Source organism: Nothobranchius furzeri, chromosome 2 (assembly GCF_043380555.1).
Source record: "Nothobranchius furzeri strain GRZ-AD chromosome 2, NfurGRZ-RIMD1, whole genome shotgun sequence".
NCBI lineage: Eukaryota > Metazoa > Chordata > Actinopteri > Cyprinodontiformes > Nothobranchiidae > Nothobranchius > Nothobranchius furzeri.
The window spans coordinates 57294735-57317531 of NC_091742.1; the positions used below are offsets into that span (position 1 = coordinate 57294735).

General features: G+C 42.2%; 1 protein-coding gene across 2 annotated transcripts; it reads right to left on the reverse strand.

The window, feature by feature from the left end:
* Window positions 1-1131: 1131 nt before the first annotated feature.
* Window positions 1132-5266, reverse strand: LOC129165198 (uncharacterized). 2 transcript variants are annotated; one of them, XM_070546706.1, is made up of 3 exons: window positions 2798-4194; window positions 2674-2702; window positions 1132-2537 (listed from the first exon to the last, which is right to left on the reverse strand). In XM_070546706.1, the coding sequence occupies exons 1-3, from the start codon at window positions 3009-3011 to the stop codon at window positions 1782-1784; spliced, it is 999 nt and encodes a 332-aa protein (XP_070402807.1). In that variant the 5' UTR covers window positions 3012-4194; the 3' UTR covers window positions 1132-1781. The 2 variants fall into 2 exon arrangements, with proteins under 2 accessions (XP_070402807.1, XP_054603732.2); XM_054747757.2 differs by adding an exon at window positions 4700-5266 and having other exon boundaries at window positions 1132-2938.
* Window positions 5267-22797: the final 17531 nt, after the last annotated feature.

Sequence of the window (22797 nt, forward strand, 5' to 3'; positions counted from 1 at the left end):
GTTCTCAATGACCCAGCTGTGACCTAGCTGCGTCCAGCACCACCTTTGTGATAGAAAACCCATATTTCCTCACGTTACAGTCCCCCCTTTTTGTGACGACATGGTGGTCAAGCAGAGGCCACCTGACGTCACAACCACAATAACATGATGTACTCGTGAAGGTAGACATCCCAGATGAAGGCAGGAACGATGAAGCGTCACCACAGGTCACGTGTAGAAGGGAGTCTATCCTGATCAGATCATTAAGGCCAAAACTGTTGCAATCATTGTAAAGTAATCCACTTAGGAAATCTTGAAAGCAGAGCTATTTCAATAGCAGTTAATTTTCATCAGCAATAATGCAAAGGTATTCAAAGGATAAGCAGCTCGTATGCCACACGGAGCTGGGCAGGTGATGTGTTCCTCAGGCGTAGTCCAGGCGAAGTCCAGTGACGACCTCGACACCGCTCGAACCACGACCGAAGCCCCATGCGACAGGAAACCAGTTGAAGGATGGTGAAGACGACCCCTCTGATGGGATGTAGTCCATACGAGCTCGGAGAAGGAGACAAAGTGAGACAGCCCACACGATAGATAGCATTTGATGCAAAACAAAGAAATCAATCAAAACCTATCTATGGGTGCCTCTGGGAAAATGTGGATGCCTTCTGTGAATTATCTAAAGAAGAAATGTTCGGCACCCTGCTCTACATGTCATGTAAAAACGTGATGCAGAGAAAACACAAATAAAAGAAAGCAAATCCTAACTGATATGTGAAACTCAGCAGGCTGCACTAATTAAAGGCATATATAAAAGAAATAATCATGAAAATGAAGGGCAAATTGGCTTGTGGCCCTTTAAGGGAAATAGTAACAAAATAAAATTAAATTTGTAATCAAATATAATCATGCTACACAAAGCACTAATAAAAAGATAGAGATGTAAATCAGTTCTAAAAATGTAAATCAGTAGGTTAGTAATCCCTAAAGATGTGAGTTAGTAACAGGACCCTGGCTGGAGGCAGGTAACCTGAAAAAAAAAAACCAAAGGATATCACATTTGTTAAAAATTCATCCCACAAACGAGAGAATTTGTAACGGTCCACCAGTCAGTGGAAAAGAATCCGGTCAGAATAGAGTCGGTCAGAATAGAGTTGTGCAGTAAGCGTTTTGAATCTGGTATTGCGGACCCACAGAGACACGAGTTTGGACGTATCTGTCGGAGCAGGCTCATAAGCGATTTGGTTATCAAACTGTTTGTATCTTGTGTTACGAACCCACAGGGAAACTTGTTTGAATTTACCTGAGGGTTCCGTCCGGAACTGGAGCGAAGCTGATGGTATAACTGTTAGATCAGAACCTGATTTTACCTGCTCAAAGTTGGGTTGCAGCTTAACGGAGGCAACTTTGTTGTGATCAGAAATAGTAGTGAACTGGAAATGCGAAACTGATGCTCGCAAAGCAGGAGGAGGCTCCCCACCCCCCTTGTTTTTCTCAAACTTATGCCGTGTCTGTGAGACAGGAGAAGCACAACAAAGAACAGTTCTTAAGCTCTTAAAAGCCCTATTACCAAGAAGATGCACATTGTCACCTGAATCGTGCTGAAAGAGTAGGTGTTCAGATGTCCAAAGACCTGGAGGTGTTGGACTTGGAGGTTCTGAAAAGGAGTGATCCAAGGATGGTTGTGTCACGGGTGTCAAAGCAAACCTAGCCATGTTTAGAATCAGATACAGACATGATGCTAGCTTTAGGAACATGGTCTGTCCTGAAAACTGAAGCCAAGAATACTTTATTCCCAAGAATTATGGAGGTTCCCACACAGAATCAGAAAAACCCGGTTTAACCAGAGTAGTTACAGACTGACTAGAATTCCGCCCCGTAGAAGGTGCAGCACCTAACTCCGGGTCGGAGGTCAATGTCGTCAGCTGAATTGGTGGAAGGTCAGTGTCGATTCCTGCAATGACCCGCCCGCTCGGAGGAGGGTTTCCCCCGAACAGCCTGAAGTCCGCCACGGAAAAGTCAGTGCCACTCGGCACCCCCCTTTTGTCAGGAGGGGCCCCGAGCAGAGCACCACTGCACGCACCTATACCTCCCGGGCCGGGTGGCACCCCCGGGCCCGTGAGAGAGATGATCGCAGCAACCACCGAGCTTCCTTCAATATCGCCACTGACCACTTGACTACTGGAACCTGCAGGGTTTTCTGCGTCGTCGTGGTCACCTGTAAGAGAAATCACAGGAAAGAGAGCACAGAGGCCCGAGACTAAGTCACACCCCTGTGAAAGGAGAAAGGAATTGGCCACCGTATTAGCAGAGGTCACAAACTGAAAAGTGACAAGGTCATTCACATAAAGGTCAAGATGTCCGGGCACAAACCCCTTAAATGGCATGGTAGCTCCGTCCGGAGACCACAAGTGTTTCACGGCGGCTGACGTTCCCATCACGCCCCGATAAAGAAGCTGGTTTGTGCATGAGGCGGACTGACGAGTAAAACAGACCTCTGACTGAAGCGGTGGATCACAGCCTGAAGATTTCACACCCATGCTGGAGAGATGTTCAGCCTTTAACATGGATGACAGAGGAGAAGCATTAGGAACCAAAGGGTTAAGCACAACCTGTTTGTCAGAGAGGTTAACCATAGGCTCAAGAGATTTATTCAGCTTAAAAGTAGCAGAGAAAGTGTTGTTTATTTCAAACCTTGATATTGATGGTGGGTTTATGACCCCCTGGAAGAAATAAAAGTAAAGAAAAAGCGTTATGACTGTAAACAGCATGTTGCTTGAATTCACGTCAGGAATTGCAGACCAGAACCACCTCTGACCCAGTGCAGCTGGCACCGAACCGCAGCCACCAGTCCTCACTGTTCCCGACCGGCGGCACCCGCCTAAAATGGGCCCGTTCGGGCGGGCGGAGGGACCAGCGATGCTCGGCCGGTGAACAGTCTCCTGCGTCTTGGCATGTTCTGGAAGCAGAACGTCAGAGAACCTTACATCAGGTGTAACAGTACAAGAAAGATTTTGTCGTGTCTCGTCCATCTCCCATTAAGTTCAGAGCAACTCGCGTTTTTACCTTTTGAGCCGACGTACAACTCCGGGCAAATTCCTCAATTTGTCTCACACAAACAAGGACTGTCCGTAGCTTACTTAACTTTATGACACAGGGTAAAACAAGGAATTGTTGATAGAGAAATGAATACACACAACTTCACAAGATGGAAGAAAAAGGCATGGATCCGAGCAACGGAGGCTGTGAAAGCCGACCCGTTCACCGGTCCAAAATAAAAAAAAAATAATAATAAACCCCACGCTGCCGTGTTGGTATCAGACGGACAAACGTAGCAAAATGTAGATTCTACACACCGTAGTGAATTACAAGAATCACCGCCAATGCGGGTTTTGTGAGGACACAGACTGACTGTGTCAGAAATGGTATGACTATTTAACGGGACGCGTGCCCTATTTGTCTAACTGTGGCTTGCTAGCTTAGCTCTCCGGCCAGGCCTAGCGTTCTTTGTCTGTAGCGGCCAGACTTAAATCTTCCCGATTAACAAGTAGGCATCTCGCTCCACTTTTAATACGGACTCTAAAAAGCATACGCAATCTGAATGCAGTAACGCGTGACGGCCATGCTTCGCTTTACGACGTTTACCTAGCAATCAAGCTACGGTAGGTGTCACCGAGCATTCCGTTTAGATTCGGCGTCTATCAGTCGCCCATGCAATGGAAATATTTTCCACAATAGCTCGCCCACAGTGTCAACACACTGAGACGAAAGGTGTCCGAGAATTTAGTCTCGGTTCGGAGGTTCGGAGAATTTTGTGATAATGTTAGGAACTGAGGATAAGCTGCTCACGGTAGCTCACCCAGCAATGGTCAGAGCGGAAACGCAGCTTTCCGACCTGAGGTTAGAGTAGAGACGCGGCGGCGCGTCAAAATGGACAGAATTTAGTCAAAAGCACAACTCACACGTTCGCTCCGAAGGCGAAGATGGGATAAATCAAAGTTAGGTCTGTAATCTGCGGACAATTTGAGATCGGAGATCTTCTCCGTCAAGTTATCACCCGGACGTCTCCCGGAAGAGTGACTTCAGCGGAACAATTTCCGGTTTTTCAAAATAAGACATCAAAGTGAAACACAGAGAAAAGCGTTGTTTGTAGCTTTTAGATGTTAGGAATCAGACATATCGCAGATATAGAAGACTGGATACGCTCGCCATTAATGTAGCGTTGTGGTTTTATGCTCTTTTATGAAAGAGGAACCATGCTACGTATTAATTCGGAATATTAATTTTAATAAATCAATAACCAAATTTTATATTGTTCAGAAGACTCAAAGGTTGTTTTCATCGATAAACTGACAATATTATCTGAGTGTCTGTGTTTCAGTTCAATGAGGAAACCAGTTTCACAATTAAAAGTTTTAATTCTTCAAATTAAACTAATGATTTTGAATTTGACAAACAGGAAATACAATCAACATTGGTAACTTTGTGGGACAATCTTTTTAACAGTTGATATGCTGTTCTGGCTCAAATAGACCTTCTGGTGAATTTATGAAGATTGAGAATGTTGTGGGAGTGATCTGAGGTGAGATGGATTCGTGTGTGCATCTGATTTTGCTTCAGGAAGAAACAGGTGTCTGAGTGAAAAGTGATGGTTTGAATAAACTTAGGTTTTTAGTTGGAAAAGATGCATCAAAACGCTAAACACCGTGTTCTGTCTCACCGCATTCTTGTGGACCCTCTTTCGGATCCGGGCCGTGGAGGATGTTGGTTCATCCAGATGACACCGGCGGCTGACAGGAGACGAGGTGTCGAACGGACCCGGTCCAGAGTTGCCCTCAGTACACGTTGATGGTAAAGCGTTTTGTCGACGCGCTTTCTTAAGTTAATTCACTCAGAAATCAAAAGACTCGGTAATGAGTCTGCGTTAGAAGTTGCGATTCAGCTATTCTGCCTGGTGTGGCAGAAACAGCGTGAGAGAAGGGGGGGGGATTGAGCCCATGGGCTCCGTTCCCCGTTAGCGGTTGTTCACAAGTCCTTCCTCTCTCGTTGCCCAACACGAACTGAATCATAAGACTGAAAACTTACCAAAAACCTTTCTCTTCTCAAAGCAAAACCTGTGCGTCATCAAATGTGTCTGGAGTTTACTGTGGGAAGGTGTGTGTGGGTGTGTGTGAATGTTTGTGTGCTTGAGTGTGAAGGTCAGTACCAAACATTCTCAACACTATCTAATTATGGATTCATTAAGCCATTATAATTACCCCAAAGCATAAGAACCATTCATTTGATTAAACACATTTATATTGAGCAAAATGATAATGGTTATTTTAACATTAAAATCAAGAAAAAGAAGTTTAAACTTTATGTTTTGACTTGGTCTGGGTACAACTCATGTAAACACATCTTCTGGTAGACTGCAGGTGGCTGATGTTATGGTTTCTTCCCAGACTCGCTGGCGTTCAGGACTTAATCTGTGGGTGAAAGTTCTCAATGACCCAGCTTTGACCTAGCTGCGTCCAGCACCACCTTTGTGATAGAAAACCCATATTTCCTCACGTTACAATAATAATAGATATCCATGGATAAACTGATCTTAAATAAATTATATTCACCTTAGGTAGAGTCCAGGCTTTAGTCTGTAACATTTATTTCAAAACTGTTTTAAAAAATGGGCCGAGGCAGAAGCATCTCATTGCTATAAGTCAAGCATAATGAAATGCATGTGTCAAGCCTCCAGTCAGCTCCATGAATCACAAATAAAGTATTAATGCAAGAGTCATTAACTTACTAATTAGAGCTTTTGCTGGCATTGGAGTGTCCTGTGCAACAACTCCTCCCTCCGTCAACTTAGCTTAGCTTCAAAGATCTTCTTGTCTCCCCTTCATGGCCTTGATGTTCTTTTGCCGCATTTATGATCCAACATTTATTCGCTTGATTCTCAAACTTCTTTGGAACCATCTGATCTTTATGAACCACATCAAATGTTGTTTATTTGAATGAGCAAATGCAAATGCAAATCAGAGTTCTTCCGGTCAACCGCGAGACAAGTGTCAGATGCTGCCAAGAGTCTTCAAAATAATATCACGGCGCAGTGCCAGCAAAGAGCTGCCACAACAGTTTGACATTTTCTGGAAGGGATGCAGTTTTTGCTGCCTCATAGACTCGTGTTTGACAGGATGTAAACCAGCCAACCGAATCGAGCCACATGGGCTCCATCTGAAAGGTCAGGAACTTCTCAAAGCTGCCGCCCAATCAGAGCTGAGATACAGCTGTCATGATTGGAAGAAATGGAGGAGTGGAGTGGAATAGCTCCGGGGCAACACTTCCTCTAGTGTCGCAGTTACATGAGCGAGTCTGTGAGACTGTTTAAGGCAAATCTGACCCCTGGATAACACCGGGCTAACCTTTAGGGATTGTACATCAAGAAAGCTGTTTCTGTGACAGACTGGAGCTAAAAAGTTAACTTTACACTCACTATAGATACATTTAAGCGGTGTAGACCAGTCGCTGAACATTGATAATGACCTAACATCACAATTTACTGAGTTTTATCTGATCATACTATTTGTGAATTTGTGAATAAACATGTTGTCTCCACCTCCGCTCTTTCAGTCATTACTGAGGGCGTGCAGCCATCACAGAAAAACACAATTAGGGGTTACTTCTCATTAGGCTGCATCATAGAGGAGACATGAAGACACACACATATTGGTTATTAAAGCTGCCCAGACGAAAGGAGAGCTGTCACTAAAATCCATATTCATAATTGCAAGATCTGATTCTTTTCTATTAATTAATTAAGTGTAGCTTTTCAGAGTTTGACACACGTTTAGCTAAAAATCTCCATTTAGCAGCGCTCTTTTTCTTAAAACAAAAGTTAGTGGATCTGAATGTATGAACAATATTTATCTTTGCTGTGGTTGAAAGATATTTAAACTGTCTTCAGCTTGGAGAAAAAGATTATTTTTGGCCAGATTGCTAAGCTAACCGCTAGTCACAATGGAGGGGACTTAAATGGGATCTGTGACAATTCCAAACAACTATATCTCAAAAATGTATATCTAGTTTATGAGAATACAAGATTTTTTATGCTGCCATCAGTTTCCCAGGAAATGTCTTCCCCCCCCCCCCCCCCCCCAATCTGTCCAAATTCACTTGCTTATCCAAAACAGGGTCGCAACTCCAGCAGAGTGGCTCAAACCCCCTTTCCACAGAAAACTCCACCAGCTCCACATGCAGGATCTCTAGATGTCCCCTCACCAATGGGAAGATATAATGATCCCTCCAACATGTCCAATCATGTTACTTCCAGCTGAGTCGACTAACAAGTTTAAAACCCATCCTGACGCGGAGGCATTTGGAATCTGTCAAACAGTTTTATAACTTCTTGCTTATACTAAGCAAACACAATCATCATTGCCTCCCCAGTTTTGACTTTGTACCAGCTGCAGGTCGCTCAAAACGCTGTAGCTAGGTTCTCGACAAGCACGAACAGACAAAATCACATTACTCCGGTCTTGGAGCCCCTCCACTGGCTTCCTGTTACCTTTCAGGTAAGGTTTAAGGTATTGATCTTTGTGTTCAAAGCTCTGAATGGCCTGGTACCATTGTACTTGTCTGACCTGCTCACTCCTTATATCCCTGTGCATGTGCTGTGGTTTGCTGATATCCGGCTACTCTACACACCTATGAATAATAAATTGCAGGGAGAGTTGGATTTTTTGTGTGCTGGTCCCAAGCTTTGGAATTCACTCCCCCTCTCAGACAGGAATTGTTTCTTGCTAGCTTCAAATCTCGTCTAAAGACCTACTTTTAGGGCTTGGCATTTGGCAAGTGCCACATTTGCTCTGCTCAGTGGTTTTAATATTGATTTGTTTAATCTGTTTAGTAATGTTTTGTTTTATTTGCCTTTATGAATGTTGTTTTGTACGATACTTTGCTCAGCTCTCATGTTGTTTTTAAATGTGCTTTAGAAATAAGTGATAAATGACCCACAAATAAAGTGGTATGGTATGGTATGGTATGGTATGGTATGGTATGGTGTGGTGTGGTGTGGTATGGAATGGTATGGTATGGTATGGTTCGATCCACGGACTTCCCACCACTAGGAAATACCTGGAACATGTTCTCTGAGTGGCTTCCAGGGGTTGTTTCCACAAATGCCCATACAACCTCAGGTGACTGCTCTCTACATGTCCTTTCCAACAGAAATATATTTATAACTCAGCTTAAACTGCCCAGGGCTGCTAAAGATGTTGTTTAACTCGCTGTCTATATTTGTGTTTCCAAACAAGCATAGAAATATTTGGGAAATTCTTGTTCTTCCAGTATTGCTAAAATGTTCAAGACTCACAAACAGTGAAACTAAGGACTGGTACTGGTCTTTGGATCATTTGATATGAGACAACACAAAGACCAAAAACTATGTTAAAAAGCAAACTATGTTTAGGAGCATTGATGTAAAACCATGGTCCTGGAGGGCCACCATCACACATGTTTTAGTTTAGATTAGTACCTGCTCCAACACACCTGGTCACCTGTTCAGAAGGTCATCAAATTCTGCAGAAGCCTGTTAATCACCTACTGATTAATATCAGGTGTGTTGAGGCAGAGAAATGTAGAGAAACTAAATTATGCTGGATGGTGGTCCCACAGGACCAAGATCGAACATCATTAGTCTAGAGTAGTGACCCCCAACTCCCTTCCGCAAGGGCCAGTATCCAGCATGTTTTCCTGTTCTCCTTGCTTCAACACACCTGGTTTTAATCAGTAGATTATTATCAGGCTTCTGGAGAGCTTGATGAGAACCGGCCCTAGGGAAAGAGAGTTGGAGATCACTGGTATAGGGTATTTTATTTAGACAATCTCTATGATTACATAATGTGTACATCATTTTTTTATCCTATGTAGGAGGCACATTGGGGAAAGTTTTTCTTTGAGAAATAAATGTGAATAAGAGAAAATGTTTAGAAATTAAACCCACAACCTCCCATTTTATGTGGCCTAGGGATAAGGTCTCTGCTTTCTGCAGATGATATGGTCCTGTTGGCTTCATCAAAACGTAATGTTGATGGCTTTCACTAGAGTGGTTCACAGCCGAGTGTGAAGCAGCTGGGATGAGAATCAGCTTCTCTAAATCTGAGATCATGGTCTTCAGTCGGAAAAGGGTTGAATACTTTCTCTAGGTCAGGGAAGAGGTCTTGCTACAAGTGGTGGAGTTTAAGTATCTCGGGGTCTTGTTCACGAGTCAGGGAAAGATGAAGCATGAGATCGACAGGCAAATTGGTGCAGCATCTGCAGTGATGCGGGCGTTGTACCGGTCTGTCGTGGTGAAGAGAGAGCTGAGCCAGAAGGCGAAGCTCTCAATTTACCGGTCAATCTACGTTCCTACCCTCACCTATGGTCACTAGCTTTGGGTAGTGACCGAAAGAACGAGATCGTGGATACAAGCAGCTGAAATTAGATTTCTCTGCAGGGTGTCTGAAACGAGTATCTGGTATGGATAAAGCATTTTTGACGAGTACGAGCATGAAACGAGTAAATATCGTAAATATCTGTAATCGTGCTGAAGGAAAATCCTCATTGGGTAACTGACTGTCTTCACGCTCTGTAATTGGCCAGTCAAATGGAGTGCCCGCCCCTCCCTACACACAAAACTCTGCAGCCGGGAGCTCACAGCTCAGTCCGCGTCCGGTCCATCCACGCACACACACACAGGCAGTAACGAACCTCTCTGTGCTTGCTTCACTGTTCACGTTTCTTCAGTACTCCCTATGTTTTCTTCAGTTTGATTATTTTTAAAGTTACTTTAAAGTTATTTAAAGTTACTTTTTTCGTAACGTACGTGGTGCATTTGACAAGACAGAGCTGAAAACGGCTTGAGCTGCGCCAGTCACTGCCTCCGCTCCGGTTGGTTTTTTTTCCCTCTCTCTCTCCTCTTCCTCAGGATCCACTCCCTCTTTCCTATTCTCTCTCTCTCTCTCTCTTTACATTTTTAATCACAATTGTCTATTTTTTGCTCATTTTGAATATATTTTAATCATTTTTCTAAATTCTTTTGTCTATTTTACAGGTTTTGTTTTTGTGAAGCGCCTCGTGATTTTTATCTTGAGAGGTGCTATAGAAAAGATCTTCTCTTCTCTCTCTCTCTCTCTCTCTCTCTCTCTCTCTCTCTCTCTCTCTCTCTCTCTCTCTCTCTCTCTCTCTCTCTCTCTCTCTCTCTCTCTCTCTCTCTCTTAATTCATGCACTTAAATATTAATGTTCTGATTTTATTGAAAAACTTGTTCTGTAATAGTTCCTTTACTATTGTGATCAAAAACATTTAATCTCAACTCTGAGGCTGCTCTGTAAATAGTTTTCAAATAAACAATACACATAGCAACTTCTGATCAGACTTAAAATAACATTTTGATATAAACCTCACCCACTTCCGGTTAAACTACACCCACTTCCGGGTTAGGCCACACCCACTCAGAGTACAGATACAGATAATTTAGATGGTTGAACAGATACAGATAGATACAGATAGTGGTGTACTTGCTCATCCCTAGTGTCTGGGCTCTCCCTTAGAGACAGGGTGAGAAGCCCGGTCATCTGGGAAGGGCTCGGAGTAGACCCACTGCTCCTTCACACTGAGAGGAGCCAGTTGCGGTGGCTTGGGCATCTGATTAGGATGCCTCCTGGATGCCTCCCTGGTGAGGATTTCAGGGCACGTCCAACAAGGACGAGCTCAAGGGCAGACCCAGGACACACGAGAGGGGTCTATGTGTCTCGGCTGGCCAGGGAACGCCTTAGGATTCCCCTGAAGGAGCTGGCTGGGGAGAGAGAAGCCTAAAACGTTTGTAAAGCTGCATTCAAATTGAATGTTAAAATGATCGAGATTAAAGTTGTGGAAGTAGTGATTCTTTTATTTTAACTTTGGCCCCAGACTAGCCACCACCTTGTTAGTATGGCTTGAGCCAATCTGTTTCTCTTTTAAAAATCCAAGTCTTAATATTTACAAGCTCAGTCAGTGAGAACTTGCATGCTTTATACAATATTTACTTTCATTGCTCACACTCTGCCAAGACAACTCCAAGCTACTTGGCCATGCACAACTGCCCTCCTAAAATAAGCTATCTGGTGTCTGGATAGCAAAGACGTCATCAAGGATTTGACCATCATTTGGATGTTTGATTGTATTGAAATCTAAGACCAATTTAAAGCTTTGGTATCTTCATCAAGTTGTCGATGAAGAGCATTCCAAATGGACTACCATTATCCCTCTAATTTGCCAGTACTTGTTTATATGATCATTGCTGCTCATTATTATACATCATTAGACTAATTAAAAGATTTATTTTTCAACCAACTCTAGTTGTTTTTTTTTTTTTGAGGCTGATGTCCCTCTCTGTCCTTTGATAAAACGGCAGCACACAAGTTCGTCAGAACACTTTTACCTATGCGTGATTATTTTTTCCCTCCCTCCCGTATCTCCTGATATTCCACAACCCAATTAGGCTTGAGCAGAGCAGTGTGAGCCCTGAGCACCACGATGGCTCTGAATGCCCAAGGTGTGTTATTATCTTGTATTAGGGCACCACCTGCCTTGCCGTAATGATTAGATAATTGGCTCAGTGCGTGTCTTGAAATAATAAAGAAAGGAGACATTTTACTCTGATTAAGAAAAGAAAGTAGAATAATAAAGAGAGCAAGGCCACCAGGATCTTTGTGAAACACTTCCTGGGTTATAAAGATGAAAAAACACAATTTTCTTTTTGGTATAGTGACTTTAGTATGATCAAAGCAGAAAAAAATGGAGTTTTAAATAACTATTGGGCATAGAAGCTATTCTAGATAATAAAAGGGGAGTAGAGAATGAAAACTGAAGTTGGCACTAAAATCCTAAAAATCTAATATTTATTAAGATGACTTGATTATTTTGTCAAAAATATTTAATAACATTTTAAAATCCTTGACCATATTAACAAGAAATATAAAAAGTGAAAAAGCCTGTGTTCAGATTACAGTTTGACAATGAGATGTGTGGACATAGCTAAACTTTAATAATCGCTGTGATTAATATAAATCGCTTTTTCTCAGTCATAACCTCGGATAGCTGAAATTATTTTCAAAAACAACATGAATGCTAACCTCCGCACCGACTGGCCACTTTATTGGGCACACCAGTCCAACTGCTTTTTAATGCAAATTAATAATGGCAGTTCAATGTATTTAGGCGTGTTGACATGGTCAAGATGATCCACTGCAGTTCAAACCAAGCTTCAGAAACGGGGAGAAAGGTGATTTAAGTGACTTTGAACGTGGCATGGTTGTTGATGCCAGACAAGCTAATCTTTGAGCCTCTATAAAGTATATCAAATTTTGTTGGAGCTTAAAATGTCCCAGGAGCCCTGAGAAATGGAGAACTAGTACACGCATAATAAATGGGTACACGGGCTGCATGGTGGTGCAGTGGTTAGCACTGTTGCCTCGTCCCACCAAGGTTGCAGGTTCGAAACTCGGCTGCGGCCTTTCTGCGTGGAGTTGTGTTCTCCCCATGCATGCGTGGGTTTCCTCCAGGTCAGTGGCGGAGCTTGATATGTGCAACATGTGCGGCCGAACAGGGCGGCAGTCTGGAGGGGGCTGCATTTAATTTCTTTTTTTTTTTGTTTTTTTTTTTTTATTTAATTTTTTTTTCTTCCATCAACCGATACATCAACAAAACATATAAATCACATGTTCTTCATAATAATAATAGTGATGATAATAATATTTCTGTAGTAAAAGCACAACAAAGTCATTGTTTGCGTTTATATTGGGATTTTATTGCGCCCCCTTGTGTCCGCCGCGCTGGGGTAGTTGCTGTAGTGGGGGCGGAGGGATCTCGGAGAGTGATGATGGAGGGATACAGGTACCGTTTCACATATCACCACTCACAAACATAATGGAGAAGAAGCGATCGAAGCCATCTGGTGCCCAATTTTGGAAAAAAAGAAAAGAAGAGGAGGAGAAACGAGGAAAAGATGCAGGTATGCATCTCTTTATTATTTAGTTGGTATTTTTCCCGCCTGTCCCCCAACTTATTGATTAACTAACCTCTCTAATCTGTATGTTTTGCATGGTGCTATGATGATCCCTTCAAATGTCTTTTGCTAGCTTCTTACGTTGCATGTATTTAGAACTACTTCCAACCGCTAGCTTTTTCTTTGTCAAATGAGCTTTTATGAAAAGCTAAGAGTGGGAAAACCCATAGGCTGATAACCAAACGCTATCAAATTAAAATGAGTCTTTGAGAATTTTGCTGAAATACATTGACGGCGGGCGGCAGGTCTCGCGCCGGCGCCATTCGCCTTTCTATTTGGACTCGGGAAATGGGCTACGTATTTACCCCACGAAAAACGGAGCGGCAGCGGGCCGCTGGAGGTGCCCTGCTAGTAAGATCCCGTTTAAACTGTAAACTGCCATAAAATAAAAACTATAATAGCTAGAGCTGTCTTTTTTTTAGCTGAAAGTTGAGACTGTCTCGCCTTTCAGCACTGTACAAGTCGATGATGTCATCGTGTTGCGTTAAGTGTGCTGCACAGCACACCGCGCCTATGTAAACTCACAGTGACCTTGAAGCAGCGTGGGAGAGTTGAAGAATTTAACCAGTTAAAATGGATTCATGGATATTTAATCAATAGTTGTGGCTCCTCTGGTCATTTAGTTCTTTGTGTGCCGGAGACATTTGCTGAATAAGGAAATAAAAACTTAAAATGACAAAAAAATTAGGGAAAAACACTTGTTTTGTATTTTATCAATTATTAATGATTAATAGATTGTTGGTGTTTTAACTTTTGGTGAAGGAAAACACACAATTTCCAGGCAGCCCCAGTCTGGAGAAGTGATGGTGACATCAGCCGTCAAAAATAAATAATACTCTGAGGTTTTTATGAATAATTTGTACTTTTACTTGAGTATTTCTCTAACACCAGTACTTTTACTTGTAAATGAGTAATATTTTAGCAATGTAACAGTACTTGTACTTGAGTACAGATTTTCTGAATTCTTTCCACCACTGCTGAAAACTGTAAATGCTCATTGTAACGTTAATTAAAATGCTAAAGCAACAGACGTGACATGAAGATTGTATTGTTTGTTTTATGCAACATCAGGAGCCCTACACAGATATTTTGGGATGACATCAGCTGCCACTGAGGAACAGCCATCTACCTCCACTGCTCATACCAGTAGGCCAGTATTTGAACTTGAGGAGGGACAGTCTGCTGGCACCACATCTCCCCAGGAAGATACTTTAGGTGGGCTTTGCACACGTGTGTGTGTCCAGCAAACATTTAGCTATAGACATTTAAATAGTATTTTCACAGAATATGGGAATTGTTCCATATAGCAATGTGGTGAGTTATGCTTCCATTTTCTGTCAATAGAGAGACCTACCAGTATATGTGAACTTGATGAGGGACAGCCAGCTGCCACGTCTCCCCAACAAGATATGTCAGGTAAGTTTTGCACAAGTGTATGTGTGTGTGTGTGTGTCCTGCAAACATTAGAGGAATTTGAATGTCACATATTGTATTTTAATAGAACATGTGAAATGGTCCACAAAGCAATGTGTTGAGTTACGCTTCTGTTTTCTGTCAATAGAGAAGCCTGAACGATCAACCAATGAGTCCCATTGAAGTTGATGATGAGCCTCTTTCTTCAGACCCAGCCAAGTGGCCATCACCAATTACCGACAGCATACGCACAGAGCTATTTCGAAGAGGACCTACCAAGGTGCCAACTACTTTCATATTTCCCAGGAATGAAGGCGATGGCAGGTGTTGTCATCATCACTATTTCAGTAGAACTTTGACAAGTGGTGAGAAGGTGGCCAGGAGCTGGATGTTGTATTCAGTTAGCAAACGTTGTTATATATAATACACTCCACGCCATTTGAAACAAAGTTGTAGGTGTAATTTTTTTTCTTGTTTGTGTGTGTGTGTGTGTGTGTGTGTGGGGGGGGGGGGGGGGGCGTCATGGGGGATCTCGCACAGGGCGCCATTTAGGCCAGCTCCGCCTCTGCTCCAGGTACTCCAGTTTCTCCCACAGAACACAACATGCCCTATAGGTTATAAATTGTAAGTCGCTTTGGATGAAAGCGTCTGCTAAATAAATAAACATAAAAACATAATAGGGCTCATTATAAAAAGACCTGTTTTTCCCACCCACTTCACCAGTGTGTTTATGTGCGTTTGTATGTGTTAGTGTATGTGTGTGAGTGTTGGGGTAGTTTGAAGAGAGATAGAAACTAAACTAAAGTCAGGGTTTCTTAGTAAATCCCACTCAAGCCTTACATAACATTGATTAATGGATCTTTTAACAAAAAGGCTTTAAAAAAATCGTATTTGCACTGCAAGTAAATTATTAAATGTTTGCATCCCAGCATGTTCTGTGTTCAATTTTGCATACATTTTGTGATTTTGTAAAGTGTTCATTTGTTCCATAAAATTCTGAAAAGATAAAAATGTCCCCACTGAAGCAGTGAGTCAAGAATGAGTGTGTGACAAAGACAGGCTGCTTGTAGAAGGGCTGTAAGAAGGGTTGCTAACATTGAAGAAAAGTACCGGGCCGGACCACAAGCTGTGGATCTTTCTGACATTCACTTATAATTTGGATTTTACCAGTATATCCTGGAACCTGAGTGGTGAGTGCTTGTTTTTCTCTTTTTCAACTTGGCTGTTGCTAGCTGAAGCTAACAGCTAGGTAGTACTAACAGAGGCCTGGCTTACCGAGGCTTTGCCGTAGCGTTGCTGCGACCAGCTGACGCTGAAGTGGGTTGGAACATGTAACTGTAGCAGGAGTGGTTACCTTGTGACATGACTAGGAAAGCTCGCTCAGAAAACGAGTTTTTCTCTCGCATTTTTTAACTTTCTAATTAACATAATAAGTAGGTCACACACAGCTTTGACTTTTTGACATGCTAGACAACCCAAGCAGGTTTTATATAACAAAAAATGTTTGATTACATTCTTGGACTCCTTTAAATGATGCCCAGTTGAAAAATTATCGATGCCTTCATTACCTATACCCATAATAATCAGGTCTAAAATACATGGCAGCGGGCCAAAGTCTCTGGGCGATCCCATAATTGACACAATGTTTTCTTATACGGAAGTCTGTGAAAACAAAACACATTTAATGATGTATAACAAATGGTTACAGAGCTTTCGACATTCATAAATGTTGTTGTTTTACACATTTACCTCTTCATTTACCTCTTCTTGCCGGTGATGAAAGGGAGGTTGAATGAGCTGATGAAGTACATGTTAGAAAATTGCACTCCCAGGATTTTTTGACCCCAATGGCCTTCTGTAACTGTCGTAAAAAAGCTGCTTGCTTGCAGTGATTTAGGTATGTACTGCTCCCTATTGCCAAGGAAAATACACACACATATTAGTCATTAAACTCTTCAACTACTTCTCTCTCTCAAAACGTTTAATTATATGACATATCTGAAGTAAAGTGTTTTCATGCCATGTGTTTTTTATTGTAGGGTGTTTTTATCATAGTTTTGAAATTGTATGATTTCTAAAAACATAACAGAAAAAATCGTATCACATAACTGAATATTAAAATTGTTAAGAACATTTTTATTTAAAGGATTAAATGTGTTATCTGGGTTTCTTCTGGTAGGCATGGACCCAAGAACACATAGCACCATTATACAGGTCCTTCTCAAAAAATTAGCATATTGTGATAAAGTTCATTATTTTCTGAAATGTACTGATAAACATTAGACTTTCATATATATATATATTAGATTCTTTACACACAACTGATGTAGTTGAAGCCTTTTATTGTTTCTAATATTGATGATTTTGGCATACAGCTCATGAAAACCCAAAATTCCTATCTCAAAAAATTAGCATATCATGAAAAGGTTCTCTAAACGAGTTATTAACCTAATCATCTGAATCAACTAATCAACTCTAAACACCTGCAAAAGATTCCTGAGGCTTTTAAAAACTCCCAGGTTTGTTCATTACTCAAAACCGCAATCATGGGTAAGACTGCCGGCTTGACTGCTGTCCAGAAGGCCATCATTGACACCCTCAAGCAAGAGGGTAAGACACAGAAAGAAATGTCTGAACAAATAGGCTGTTCCCAGAGTGCTGTATCAAGGCACCTCAGTGGGAAGTCTGTGGGAAGGAAAAAGTGTGTCAGAAAACGCTGCACAACGAGAAGAGTTGACCGGACCCTGAGGAAGATTGTGGAGAAGGACCGATTCCAGACCTTGGGGGACCTGTGGAAGCAGTGGACTGAGTCTGGAGTAGAAACATCCAGAGCCACCGTGTACAGGCATGTGCAGGAAATGGGCTACAGGTGCCGTATTCCCCAGGTAAAGCCACTTTTGAACCAGAAACAGCAGCAGAAGCGACTGACCTGGGCTACAGAGAAGCAGCACTGGACTGTTGCTCAGTGGTCCAAAGTACTTTTTTTTGGATGAAAGCAAATTTTGCATGTCATTCGGAAATCAAGGTGCCAGAGTCTGGAGGAAGACTGGGCAGAGGGAAATGCCAAAATGCCTGAAGTCCATTGTCAAGTACCCACAGTCAGTGATGGTCTGGGGTGCCATGTCAGCTGCTGGTGTTGGTCCACTGTGTTTTATCAAGGGCAGGGTCAATGCAGCTAGCTATCAGGAGATTTTGGAGCATTTCATGCTTCCATCTGCTGACAAGCTTTATGGAGATGAAGATTTCATTTTTCAGCACGACCTGACACCTGCTCACAGCGCCAAAACCACTGCTAAATGGTTTACTGACCATGGTATTACTGTGCTCAATTGGCCTGCCAACTCTCCTGACCTGAACCCCATAGAGAATCTGTGGGATATTGTGAAGAAAAAGTTGAGAGACACAAGACCCAACACTCTGGATGAGCTTAAGGCCGCTATCGAAGCATCCTGGGCCTCCATAACACCTCAGCAGTGCCACAGGCTGATTGCCTCCATGCCACGCCACACTGAAGCAGTCATTTCTGCAAAAGGATTCCCGACCAAGTATTGAGTGCATAACTGAACATAATTATTTGAAGGTTGACTTTTTTTGTATTAAAAACACTTTTCTTTTATTGGTCAGATGAAACATGCAATTTTTTAGAGGAATTTTGGTTTTTCATGAGCTGTTTGCCACAATAATAGAAAAAATAAAAGGCTTTAACTACTTCAGTTGTGTGTAATGAATCTAATATACATGAAAGTCTAAGGTTTATCAGTACATTACAGAAAATAATTAACTTTATCACAATAAGCTAATTTTTTGAGACGGACCTGTATGTATCCCCAGTGTTTCACTTTGGTTTTTTTATTTTTTTATTTTTTTGCTTTTTGCAGAATGTACTAAGTTAGATTCACAAATATCATATGTAGAATTTCTGGTATAGTCTTTTGCACTCAGCAACTGTTTTGCTGCATTATTTTTCAGCATCCACTGAAAACCGGTAGGAGAGTTTGGGTTGGATGTTCAGTCCTCTCTGCTATAGTGGTGGGTGGTGGGGGGTGGGGGTTCTGGTGTCAAGGAAGATAGCTAATTGTACAGGCTGCTGTGGGGAGTCCCCAGGCAAAAAAAGATAACATGAGCGCTCCACCGAGGTCTTATCAATGAGCAGTGACCTTGGTAGGCTTTTTTTTTTTTGCTCTTGCACACAGAGATGCGTAACTGTGCACAAGCTCCCAGGGTAGAGAGAGTGACATCATCTGTAGGTAACCAAAGGGATAAGTGGGAGTGGGTATGGTGGTTCGGGCAGTGGTTCCATTTTTAAGGTGCAAAAGGAGAGTGGTGGTTAAAGTGTCCATTAGCTCAGTTTGAAGATGGACTCCTGGGATTCAGGAAGCTTCGCCAAAGACAGTAACAATGTTAAATTGGGACAAAACACTTTCCCTAAAAGCTTCTTTGAGAATTTTTTTCTTATTCTCTGCTCTTTCAAAAGGTTGGGGTGTGTTGTGTTTGGAATGTCACAAATAAAATGCCTAACATATGTCTGAACAACAAATAATTATCACATATAATAGATATGACAGCAAACATATCACATTTTACAATGAGTGCAGCCCTTAGTGCAAAGTTGCATCTGCATGTGGATGACAATATGGGAAGAATAACTTCTAGTGAAGACAGTTTACACCGTGATTCTCGCTTGCCACCATTTTGTCGGTGATTACCAGTGCAGAGTGGCTGCATGAGCAAGCTCAACAAATGGGGGATGTTGGGAGAAGCATTGTGCTGCCTGTTAATTCGTCATTGTTCTGGCTGTTAATAAAGTGTGAAATTTAACAAGAAAGTGATGATTGCTTTGATATGCTGAAATCTTACTGGTACAATAAGGCAATCAAATAAACAGAATTTATTTTGTTGTTGTACTTGCGTAACAATTTTTTGCAGCAGCATTTTATGTGTTGTAATGTAGGTCTAAGAGCGATCAATGCTCACTAAAGGTTATAATGCATTAAGGAAAAGCATTTGTGGCTAAATAAACAGATCAAGAAGGAATTAAAAAGGTGCGGATGAGTTTAGTTTGTATTTCTTCGTTGAGACAGCTCTTGTCATCGCAGACTTCCATTACTTTGTCAGGCGTTCATGTAAACATTCTCGCTATCATCTCAGAAAAGGTCTCAACAATCCAAAGACTTTGACAGGACCTGGATGTGTGTCCACCCTCACTTATATATTTATCCTAATTACTGTGTAAGTAACCATATTCATAATATGGGAGTAGGGTTACCACTACTGTCCTTTAGTTGGCGATGATGTACTTTTGTAATTACGTTGTTAGCTTGCCTAAAGAGAATACCCCCGTGCCTACTGGGGGAAAGTTATTCATGAGCACACAGTACTAAGGCCCAGCCCCAATACTCAAACTTTCACCCCTGCGTTTCTCAAATGTGTGTTACCTTCCAAGGTGCGTGTGTAAACAGTCCCGATTCTCACGTCGTCCCCTTTTGCTTCCTTGATTTGCACTTTGCAGAAGCCCACATTGGTCCAAACTTCATCTAAGTTGAAGTACCTACCCACAATCCATTGCTTTTTGCTATGTTGGCATTTTAGGAGAAGGCAGAGAAATGGCTTTTGTGGAACTATGTACTTTCAATTGCAAGTATTAAAATATTGAATACTTTATTATTGTGTAATAAATAATAATAATAATAATAATAATAGTAATATCAAGATCTGCTCTGGAGTGCTTCCCCTCTTATCTGTCTGAGCATTCATTCTCTGTGGCCATCTCTGTCAGGATCTGGGGTGAGTTAACACCTTTCTGCTAATCATGTCACAAGTCTCTGCAGGTGGGCGGTTCCGGAGAGCGGCCAGCTGCGAGCCATTCCTAATCTACCGGTCCAGCGTTTATAAGGAGCCGGGAGATCACTTCACCTCACCGGATGATTACTCACCTTGGGTAGCTCTCGCCAACTACAGTTATAGTAGCTAAAGGCTTAGTCCATGCTTTTTGTGCTCTCATGTGCTTTGTTGTTTGGATAAACTTAGCCCTGCTCTCTCCAGGATTCCTCGCCTCAGACCACTTCTGCAATAACCTGGACAACTCATTCTCCTGATCTCCCTCCTCGCCTGGACCGACCCGCTCTCCCACCGCTCACCTCCTTTGGATTACAGATACCTGGACGCTTCGCCTTCCCTTGGATCTCGGATACTTCAGCTGTTGCTCACCCCAGCCCTGCCTGCTCCCCCCAAGCTCCTGACTTTGCCCTCCCATAGTAAGAACCGCAGAGATTGAGTTTGAGATTTTTCCCCTCTGTCAAACCCCTCACCATTGCCTATCCCCACAGACCCAGCCCGGAGCTGTTCTCGCAACCACCGTCAGTCTGGCGGTGCCCCCTCAGTTCTCCTTTAAAATAAATTTTGTTTTTTCCTCCTACCTACGTCTCAGTGCTTGATTCTGTATGTCTTGAGTCAGGAAACTCCCCTCAGTCATGACAGTCTCCAAGTTTTGGTCCTCAACCACCCCTCTTACCCATGGTGTCCCACAAGGTTCTGTGTAGGGGGCTCTACTCTTCCTCCTGTCTGCTTCCTCTTCAGCACATCCTGAGTTCCTTTAAAGGAATCTCCTACCATCTTCATGCAGTTGACATCCAACTGTACATCTTCTTTAAGCCCCATGAGATGTCTAAGCTGCCGCTGTTCCACACCTGCTTAGACTCTATTAAAACCTGGATGGCTGGGAGCTTTCTACAGCTGAATGAAGATAAGACTGAGATCCTCATCTGTGCCCCAGACAAGCTGATTCCCAAAGTCAGAGACTCTTGGTCAGCTTTCTTCTTACACCAAACCCTCTGTCAGGAATCTTGGTGGTTCAGAATGCCTGTGCTCAACTTCTGACCAAGTCCTCCAAACACACCCACAGCACCCTGCTACTCCTCCAGCTTCACTAGCTGCCAGTCAACTTCTGGGTACATTTCAAGATCCCAGTTCTGGTCTTTAGGGCCTTAAATGGACAAGCACCATCATACATGGTTAATCTTCTCAGTCCCTATGGCCAAAAGTTCCAAAAGTGAATTTTCCATGATATAATACCTTTAATGTTTCATTCTGGCCACCATCTGAATGGAAATTCAGACGCTGGCAAAGAGAAGAAGCTTTGCCACACTCACCTTACAGTTGACCAAACAACAGCTGCAACAATAAAATGTAAATTACAGTCAAACCTTTTGTCTCAATAAGCATGTGCCATTTATGACAAGATGCCTGGGCTGCTTTTAGTCACATTGACAACATGGGATGCACAAGTAGGAACCTAGTAATTAGATACTTAAAACAATCAAGCAAATTAAATAATTACAAAAAATATCACAGTGAAAACATTCTAACTGCTTTTTTTCTTCTCATAATTACATTCAGGACCAAGTTTGGGCTTCTTTTGCTCATAGTACAGAGACTAAAACCTCTACTTTTTTTTTCTCAAAAATGCACTATTGTCCCCAGCACTTACGTTCAAACTTTGGCCTGGCCTACAAGAAAGGAACTCCTTTTAAATTATTAATGACAAATGATTAGATTTATATGTCTCATTGAGATAATTAATCATTTCTTCATTCACACTCTGGTAGAGGAAAACTAGTTTGTAGCCACAGCTGCCCTCGGGCATTAAGATGTAGAGGAGGCTGCCAGTTTGTACCATTGGCTCTTCTGACCAAAACCACATCTATATTAAGTAAAAGTGTCTTGTCCAAGAACACATTGGCACAAACTGTGAACCCTGTGAATTTTGGACAACCTGCCTAACTTCTGGAACCACTTTCCCCAACAAAACCGTTTGGCTAATGAGAATCTCAAAATATTATCAGCATGTACCTAAAGTCTGATGGCATCAAATTCAGAATAAAGCATGGCAGTGGAAATGGCTCGACTGCTTTTCCCCCTTATGGTCCCAGATAATTGTTGCAGTGCTACCATTCCTTGGGATTGTGGAAATCTTGACCATAACAAAACAAAATTATTATGTAATAGTGTATTCTACAGTAGCCTCAAAAAGATCATGATGTAACATTGCAACGCATTGTGCGATGTACCCCTAGACAAACAAGCATGTATTTTGCATGGGTGCCTATGAGTCTGAGTCGCTCTGTTCATCTCAAAGTTGTAGTTTTGTCTCCTAAAGATGTTTAAAAAGGAAATAACTAAGCACTGCCATTGGGAGAGGTGCTAATTGGACCCTAGATACACAGATTTATCCTTTTTTTTAAAGCCAAGAAAGGTCTGCGACAACATGTTGGGGAAATTGGCCAAAGTGGACAGACAAAGTGGTGGTAGTCTTTAGGTGGAAGAGCGGATTATCAACATAGGGAT